General features: G+C 43.2%; 1 protein-coding gene across 1 annotated transcript; it reads left to right on the top strand.

Annotated features, from left to right (window-relative positions):
• LOC126771562 (microsomal triacylglycerol transfer protein) lies at positions 1–5,164 on the top strand. The gene is made up of 11 exons (XM_050491474.1): positions 1–367; positions 661–858; positions 936–1,034; positions 1,106–1,423; positions 2,781–2,962; positions 3,038–3,185; positions 3,272–3,436; positions 3,515–3,944; positions 4,023–4,177; positions 4,244–4,399; positions 4,469–5,164. Exons 1-11 carry the CDS (start codon positions 119–121, stop codon positions 5,000–5,002), a joined length of 2,634 nt encoding a protein of 877 aa, XP_050347431.1. The 5' UTR covers positions 1–118; the 3' UTR covers positions 5,003–5,164.
• The last annotated feature ends 4,616 nt before the right edge of the window (positions 5,165–9,780 follow it).

Raw genomic sequence — 9,780 nt, 5'->3', positions numbered from 1 at the left:
TAGTAAACGGGTGTGGGTGTTAAAGTTGACAAACGAACTTTATCAACTTTCAATGAACTTTATAAAATTCATGGCGCCAGTATTTGTTTCTAAATCTTAGAAGTTTTTACGCACCAAAATGAAATGGCATTTAATATTTTTAGTTTGTATTTATTTAGTGAATTTTGGATTTAGTTCGTCAGAGAACCGGGTGAACTATGGCGAAATAAGGTTGTTCCAAACGCCGGTATCCTATAACGTTGATATGACGGTTCTGCTAAACGATGCATCCAGAAGAGAAAAAGAGGTCAGCTACAAAGTGAAGGCCGCTCTTAACGTGTACCCTGTATGGATCGATTCTGAATTTGAATGTTTGCTAAAGTTTGAGGTAGGTATAGAAGTAATGTTATTTCTTCTAATTTATTTATAATAATATACGTGCACTGTGAGATAACTTCAATTTAAATATTCAAAATTATATAATATAATACTGTTATTTCTGTTAAAAATTATATATTTTCCAATTCAAATGTAATTCAGTTAAATTGAAATAAGTATTACTGCATATTCTCCAGATCACCTTTATTAAAACAATGGTATAACTACAGTAGTCTTTTATTATCAATATTTAAATATATTTAATTTACAAAACATAATTCAAACTAATGCAATTTATTGCAGCTTGTGTCGCCTCAACTGCAGTCAAGAGGTAAACATGTCAGCGCTGAGTACATGCCCATGAAGTCCGTCTGGGATGCATACTCTCATTCCACTTTCTATGCTCACTGGAAGAATGGACTCGTCCAAACCGCCTATTTGGATCCAAATGAATTAATAGATATTCAGAATTTCAAAAGATCACTAATAAGCTTATTTCAGGTATATAATTATTTTCATACAAAAGCATACTTAGCCCAAAATAGAATGAGTGAGTAGCGACCGATCATAATTTTCAGATACAAGCATTCAATGGAGAGCATCGGGAGATAGATATATCTGGAACTTGCGACGTGGTATACGAGACCCTATCTAAGCAAGTCATCCGAAAGATTAAGGTACAAGGGGCGGCCATAGAAAATTTCATTCCATAAGTCTAGTGTTCGGAAGGAGTTTTAAAATTGTACAGCGACGATGCAGTGCGCCCGAGTGGCCGGCCGTCGGCCTCGACTCGGTGCAGGCGCGGCGCCTCACGCGCTACTCGCTGAGCGACTCGCTGGACGCGCTGGACGAGCTGCACGCCGAGGAGCTGCTCGAGATGGGCGCGCTCAAGGCGCGCGTGTGGCTGCGCGCGCGCCGAGCGCTGCCCGCGCCCGCCGGCGCCGCGCGCGCCGCGTCGCTGGCGGCCGCGCTGGCGGCGCTGCCGGCCGCGCTGGCCCCCGCCCCGCTCGCCGCGCCGCCGCCCGCCGCCTCGGGGGTGAGTCTCCTGCGCTGGCTAGTGCTAGTGTGATCCTATGACGGCGAGTTCTATACTTAAAAAAAAAACACCAATAATTGTCTCGCTCCGCCGCACGAGTGAGCCTGCGATAGCGATCGCCGTGTCGTGCCCGTCGACACGCGAGGCCACGTCGATGTTACTCATGCGTCGTGTCGTAATCGCGCCTGACTCCGGACGACACGCGGCCCTATTATCGACGATGCCGATTACTGAGTTGTCTTCCAGATATAATATAATAATGTTTATTATAGTCGTCGGACGCGTCGGTGCCCGTTGGCTGCGAGTCACGTTTGACCCGAGAATATTGATAATGCTTCGAACGCGTGCTCGCAATGTCATGCATTACATCCGATTTTTAAAACTTCGTAATAAATTGACATAGTCAAATGTGCACAAACTTTAAATGCATATTCGAATGTTTTTCGATTCGAAATTATATAATCTATTAGTAATTACATGTATAAATATATATCATGTAATACATATCAAGTTCATATATACACATTGCCAACAATATAAAATATGATGTCACATGAATACATATGATGTCCTTCAGATCGATTTTGGCCACGACGGCCAATTTCAAGAGATAAGTCAACTACATAGGACTTCTCGACCGGAAAGTGTAGTTGCACCAACGGTTTTACGTGCTCTCCGAGGCCCGGGAGTGTATATACTTCCAACTTTCAGACTCCGGGCTACTACTAAGATTTTTCCGTCCAATCTAATAACTTTTTATCAGAACGACCTGAGATTTGAACCTAGGACCTCGGAGGGAGTTTAAATTGTGAATAAAAAAACAGTGCTTTCAAATTTAAATCAATGTGAGGTTCATTCTAGTTAGATTCGAGAGAGGTCAATTTTAATTAGAGTTACAGAAGTGAAATAAAAAAGAAATCAAATTACAGAGGTAACAAACATATTTATTATAAATCAACATTATTTTAAAATATCCTTAAAATAAAAAAATATATGTACCCTATATAATATGTATTAAAAAAGTCCGTATTTTTTTTAAAACGAGCTATAGAGATAATGAGTTTCGACTTATCGAGGTTCGACTTAAAGAGGTTCTACTGTATTATATTTTACCAAACGATCCATTTCACGCCATGAAGAGTATCGTTCAGTTCGAGTCAACGTTATCGTTGCCAGATTAAAATTATAGAATATAATTGTTTGATATAAAAAAACGACAGATACTCCTCAGTAATATTTAATAATAATTCGTATTACGTCTTCTAATATTATGTATTACAATCTGCATCGATCGATTCTCGAATACGTAACATACTCCAATCGTAAGTTTCAAATGAAGTGCTAAACTTCGTGGCAATTGTGATCGAACGTACTCCACGTCACTCAGGGCGCGGACGACGAGCTGGCGGAGGCGCTGCGCGCGGCGCGGGCGGCGCGCGGGGCGGGCGCGGGCGCGGGGGGGGACGCGCGCGGCGCGCGGGCGGCGCTGCGGCTGCTGCGGGCGCTGCGCCGCGCGCCCGCCGCGCCCGTCGCCGCGCTGCTGCACGACCTGGCCGAGCCCGACCTGCTGTCGGTATCCGCCGATGACTCCATCGACGTGGAAGGTTAAGGTTTTCAGTTTCGGTAGTACCCGTGTCGTTGCAGGGAGACGTTGTGCGAGGCGCTCGGGCTGGTGGGCTCGGCGGCGACGCACGCGGCCGTCGCGCCTTTCCTGCGGCTGCGCTCGCCCGACGTGACGCCGCACCTCGCGCGCCGCTACCTCGCCGCGCTCGCACTCGCACCTCGCCCGCAGGTGCTCCTCGCCCTCGGCGACTTTGCTGTTGGACGTTTATTTTTGCGGCCCGACGGTCCCTCTGACTGACCGATCGAATCTCGCAGGAGTCGGTGATAGAGGACGTGCTCCGCGCGGCCGAGGAGGTGAACGACGCGAGCATAGTCGAGAGTGCGCTGCTGGCCGCCGGCGCCGCCGCCTCGCGCCTACCGGCCGAGCCGGTCGCCGGCGTCGTGCGCGACGCGCTGGCCAGGAGTCTCGCTAACTGCAAGGTCAGGACGTCGCTCGTCTTTCAGTACTGAGAATTCCTTTCGCGACGGAAAGACGCTTACGATCTCGTTCGCTTCAAGGACGACGAGTGTCGCCGGGTGAGGATTCACGCGCTCGGCAACTTGCAACGCGAGGACACGATCGAGTCGCTGCTGGAGCACGCCGAGCGTGGCGCCGGGCCCGCGGCGCTGGCGGCGCTCGACGCGCTGGAGGGCGTGGCCGCGGCGCTGGCGACGCCGGAGCGAGTGCTGCGACTGGAGCGCCTGGTGCTGGACGCGCGTGCGCTGGAGGTGCGCGCGGCGGCACTCGATCTGCTGCTGCGTTGCAGCGCCGTCGCGCCTTTCAGTTTACCACGCACGTTGCTGGCGCTGCACGAGCGCGCTCCCTCCGAGCTGCAGCGCCTCGCCTGGCAGCGGCTGCGTGCGCTCGCCGTTGACCACGAGCACGTTCGCAAGTTGATCCGCATGTTGCCGCTCCGTCTGCGCGGATGGGACGCACAAGCAATGGCCGGTCGGTCGCGCTTCAGTTTTCGGCTGAATCGATTGAATCATCTTTTGTGTTCGATATTTAACAATTCCTTCCTTGTAGGAACGTCGTCGGTGCTAGTGCGCGAGGCGGCTGCGGACGGCGGCTGGCGCGCGTTGCTGGAGTCGGTGCAGCTGGCGCGCGGCGGGCTGCTGCGGCGCGGTCGCGTGCGCCTGCTGACGCTGTCGCCCGCCAACGTCACGGATGACACTCTGAGCGTCAGTGTCGGAAATCGTTCGATGGATTCTCGCAATTTCGTAAATCAAACATGATGAATACTTCAGGTAGAGATCTGGACGCGTGGACTGGAAGCGTTCGCCGGAGACTCGACTAAGGAGTCCTCGAGTGAGGATGAGGGCGAGGCGGAGGCGACGAGCGGGGGCCTCGCGCTGGGCGTCGGAGGTCTGCGCGCGCATACATACACACTGTTCTCCGGACAGGTCGGTCGCCCCACACGAACGGTTACCTCGTGCCGTCGGGCCGTACTGACCCGCGCGTTTCTTTTGCAGGCTGAACTTCTAGGGCACGTGTGGGCGGGAACCGGCAGCGAGCCGACGCCCGTGCTCCGCGCCCTGCGGCCGGCGGGCGGCGCGGAGGTGGCGCTCCCGCTGCTCGGCGGGGCGGCGCTGACGTACAGATACGAGGCGCTGGTATCGCTGGCGCTCGACGCGCAGGCGCAGGTGTCGCTGTGGTCGCGCAGTGCCCGCTCGCAGCTGGAGCTGCGCGGGGCGGCGGTGGCGGAGGGCGAGGCGCGCGTGGAGACGGCGTGGGGCGCGCTGACGGCCGAGGCGGCCGACGAGGCGGAGCCGAGTATGACCATCTCCGCCGACCTCGACTTCTACGACGGCGTGGAGCTGTGCGTGCGCGCGGACGTGGCGGCGCACGCGCGCGGCGCGGCGGTGGCGCTGCGCTCGGCGCTGGGCGCGCGGCGCGAGCGGCGCGTGCGGCGCCGGGCCGCGCGGCGCGGGGCGGCGCCGGGCCGCACGCTGGCGCTGGGCGCGCGCAACGACGCCGCCTGCCGCGCGCTGGGCCCCGGCGCGTAGGTGCCGGCGGCGTTGGTGCATATGAGAGTTTATTTTTTTAAATGTATTGATAATGTTTAAGATCACCGTTGTATTCGGATAAGGAAAATTCAAACTATTTTTGTAAAAAATTAGCAATATTTCAAAATATGTAAAAAGGCAAATAAAAAAAAATGTTCGTTACATTTCTTTCATTATACAAATTCCTCAAATGGAAGCTCGTCGGACGCGAAACAAGGTCATGGTCAATCTTAAAGGAAAAAGCCTTATTTACATTTTGTTCTTCTGTACATATAAATAAAATTAATGTGTCTGTCTGTGATTTCAAAATAACTGCCTCTTTTAAAGGTAGGTTGCCTATTTGCGAATTACTATAAAAAAACTTTTTTTTATTTTTGTCTGTCTATTTGTCCAGGCTAATCTCGAAAACGGCTAAAAATTACAAATTGAAATAACTAAATGATTATAAGAAGTATTTCGATTTTCCGTTTAGTCTTTTGTTTCATCAAAATCGGTTGATTCAACAAAAGTTATAAAAACGTATGTTTTTTCTTGTTATAAGATATGTCGCGGTCGTTAGCCCATAGATGAAATTGACCCAAAAGTCAATTTCTGAAACGCGCTGTACAGTTTTTTAGAAGGTCACTCAGACCTTCTAACATACATAAATAAATTAAATACAAAATCGCATCGTTTCATCCGATTGTTTTGAGTTTTTTTATTTAAACAAAGTAATATTAGTATATTACTTAGTTTGAATAAAAACAAATAGTGGCTTTTTTTTCGCTGGAAAAACGCATTTACGCGTTTCCCCCACATGAGGTGGGGGAGTATGTGGGACTCTCGGCACTGAAGGCGCCGGAATACCCACAAAAAAACCAGCGGTACCCACTCCGTCTTGTCGAAGGGTCGTCACGGGATCGCTTGCGCATCCTACCGTGACGCACCGACGGTAAACTCATAGTAGCTTAAAGCTTTAGGTTATTATTATTATTATTATTTGGATAACCAACAAAAGAAAACATTATTACATTCATTTCATTATCAAACTATTAACAATAACTTAAATGCCCTTTTAATTATAGGCTATCACATCATGCAAAATATAATAATTGTAGTATATCAAGATTTAAATTAAAAAACAATAATAATAAATTCAATAAAACATTACATAATAATCAATAGCATTGACATAACTAATAATATTATTACAGAAAATACAATTTAACATTTCAATATAACACAAAGTTTTAAAATATCACAAAATTAAATTTAAAAAAATATTTTATTTTATTATAGTTATTTAAAAAAAAATGCATTATGTGTAATACTAAAATTAATCAAGAAGAAAATATATATTATATGTAATATATGAATATTCATAAATGTCTATAAAAAATATCATTCAATTACAACTCGGTTGCAATTATTAACTCGGTTTTGTAAATATTTCTGTTTTGAATTTTATAGGTTACTAGCGAATCGTTCTATTTTACTAATTCTTGTTCTATATGTGAACATTTAAACTTTGCAACCTTTATTAAACGCAATATATAAAGGCATAAGTTACCTTGAAAGTAGTATAATTGCAACTGAGTTAAAAATGTCAAGGTACGAGAAATTATAATGAAATAACTTAAACAGTTAGTTTCCGTATGGTACTTCACTCATCCTTCTATGATGGGGTCTGGTGATGGCAATTCCAAGGGCTGTGCCCTTATGACTGCGGTATCCTGTTTCGCCGTCCATCGCTATTGACGGGTCGTTGGGGCGGGAAGATCCCTGGGTGTGTGCAACAGATGTCTTTTTTTATAGAATAGGAAGGCGGACGAGCATATGGGCCACCTGTTGGTAAGTGGCCACTAACGCCCATAGACATTGGCATTGTCAGAAATGTTAACCATCGCTTATATAGCAGTACGCATAGCAACAAGAATACACACGCCACGCATGCCGTCATCGCTTGAAACAAAAGCTTTGAATAGCTCTGAAAAGAACTGTTTATTTGAAACAAGAAGCAGCATGCAATGACGTAGTATGACGTAATGTCAAGCTCTTAAAAGAGCTGTTTTTATATTTATTATCTTCATATAATAATCTTCGCTTCAATTGGTTTCTTGACTTGCTCACTTCTTGAAACACGTCTTCACTCCACGCGCCGCTCGAACTGACTCATAGATAATACAAATACACTGGAATAGATGCGACACAGACGAATCAGCTATTTTTTATTTACCCGTCCTCTCCGCTAGATGACGCTGGTTTTTTAGAGCGCTTATATATACAGGGTTACAGGGTAATATGTCACGATCCTTTTAAAGGGTTATAGTTCAGGACAATAGCTATCAAATGACCCCCAAAATGCTTATGCAAAAGTGTATCGTTTTCGAGTTATTAATTTTTTAATATTTTTTTTATTTAAAGGATGTTTAAGATTCTAAAATTCAATAAAAAAAAATCAACGTATTTTCCCTATTTTTTTTTGTATTTCTTGCTAGGGTACATCCTAGTTAATAATAACCAGTTATAAAACAAAAATAATCTTCAAGCATTTTTAAATTACAGATCCAAAACTGTACAACTTTTCGATTTTTAATTTTGATTCTTTAAGTTACTCGCAATTTTTTTGTAAAAATCACTATGGCTCGTGTCGTATATTCACGACGAGCAGCTGCGGCGTCACCGTTACAATATCCATAGCAAAATAAGATGTCAGCGTATTCCTCATTAGAGTACGGACGACGAGAAGAATTTTGTTCTGCAGCCATAATAGTCCTTTTTACGCGCCAAGTTATCATAAACACAAATCACAAATTCCTTTTAGCTAGCCGAGTCACGAAGTTGTAAGAAACAGAGTCCAGTAAACGAAGCGGTTTTTTTCAAAAATTTAAGAGATCAATATTCACTAAAGCGCGTCCACACTATACGAGCAGTGCGAGTACAGTGAGTATTATGTACCCCGACAAGGTTTTATTACTCTTATTCCTAAAAGAAATGAGATAAAAGGAAATTAGAAAAAATGACGGTAAATTCAAAGGAATTGATAATAGTATTCCACAAACAGCTCTGGTTTATCTCTCCTTTTTTACCTATTACCCCTATTAAAAATAATCTTTAACTACTTTGCATTGAGGTCCTTTTGTCTTTGATCCAGATTTAATTTCTTAACAATAGCATTTCTTAGAATTTCCTACCTGGTCTCTTTGTTATCTAATTTTCTCCTGAGTTTATGATTGTTACTGTTATTTTTATGTACCGATGGATAGCTAAGGAAACGCAGATGTTTTTAAAATGATCCGCACGATAAGAGCCATAGTGATTTTTACAAAAAAATTGCGAGTAACTTAAAGAATCAAAATTAAAAATCGAAAAGTTGTACAGTTTTGGATCTGTAATTTAAAAATGCTTGAAGATTGTTTTTGTTTTATAACTGGTTATTATTAACTAGGATGTACCCTAGCAAGAAATACAAAAAAAAATAGGGAAAATACGTTGATTTTTTTTTATTGAATTTTAGAATCTTAAACATCCTTTAAATAAAAAAAATATTAAAAAATTAATAACTCTAAAACGATACACTTTTGCATAAGCATTTTGGGGGTCATTTGATAGCTATTGTCCTGAACTATAACCCTTTAAAAGGATCGTGACATATTACCCTGTAACCCTGTATGTCGCAGAATCAAAGATGGGACGCCATAATTTAAGTACAACGCCGTCTATAAGCGGTTCTAGGAAACGTCAAGTAGTACGCTTGAGTAAGGTCGATACAGGAATTCAAAGTGCCCACTTAATGAATAATGAGTTGTTAATGATTTGACATCAGACTTGAGGTTTGCTGAACGTTCTCTAGGGGACTTGGGAACGGGACTCCGGGGCGAACGGTCGTCTTCTTGTATCGAACTTGCTGCGTTTCCAACCACTTTAATCGTTGTGGTTAATTGTTATATTGTGATTAACGATTGTAAGCGAACAAATAAACAACAGTTGTACGAGACTGAACTTTTACTTTGCGCCTACAACATGTCTGACAACGGCTCCGACAACGAATTGCCCCACGTGATCAATACCACGTCGTTATATATATATTTTTTTAATTAAATTTCTTCAAGGCAGATTGTGTAAAAAATCCACTAAAACAAAAAAACAAATGTTAGAAATAAATGTATTACATTGTCTTTTCTGGTTTAGTAGAATTTTGAATATAAACAATGGTAAAAATGGTAAACGAATTAAGTTATCAGATACAGCAGTGTAACTCTTAAAACAAAAATAATGAGATCTTAAAATTCAAAGTGTATCAAGTGAACTACCTCATATTAAGTGTGAGCAACAAGTTAACATATGTATCTACATAAAAAATAAAAAAGTAGAAATAACTAAAAATAAAAACTTTTTGAAAAGATATTTTTATCATTTTTTTGTTTATGATGGCGTTTCAAAGTTTAAATATATTCTGCATTATGACAGATAAATTCTCTTATCTAAAGCACTATTCAACGAATTTCACATGGAACCCTTTCATATGACACCTCACATGTCCTAGTAGTATCAGTTTGAAATTTTGACATCAATTTTTAAAATTATTTTAAATATTAAGCCTATAAGCATGATTAAAATTAATTTTAGTAGTTTTGGATTTGACCCTTAAGAGGCTAAAAAAGGGGTTGAAAGTTTGTTTGGGGATTCCATCATTTTCCGTATTTAGATATTCAACCCCCAACAGGAGATATGGGATTGAAACATTATTATTATTAAAAAAAATTAACTACTTGTGAAATTTACTACTTGTGTTTCTT

This window comes from Nymphalis io, chromosome 11 (assembly GCF_905147045.1).
Source record: "Nymphalis io chromosome 11, ilAglIoxx1.1, whole genome shotgun sequence".
NCBI classification, from domain to species: Eukaryota; Metazoa; Arthropoda; class Insecta; order Lepidoptera; family Nymphalidae; genus Nymphalis; species Nymphalis io.
This window is presented reverse-complemented; position numbering and strand designations above follow the sequence as displayed.

Coding starts and splice junctions, on each gene's coding strand:
- LOC126771562 (XM_050491474.1), top strand. CDS start 119: ATGAAATGGCATTTAATATTTTTAGTTTGTATTTATTTAGTGAATTTT. Junction 1,035..1,105: donor AAGTCATCCGAAAGATTAAG/GTACAAGGGGCG, acceptor AAAATTGTACAG/CGACGATGCAGTGCGCCCGA. Junction 4,400..4,468: donor ACACACTGTTCTCCGGACAG/GTCGGTCGCCCC, acceptor TTTCTTTTGCAG/GCTGAACTTCTAGGGCACGT.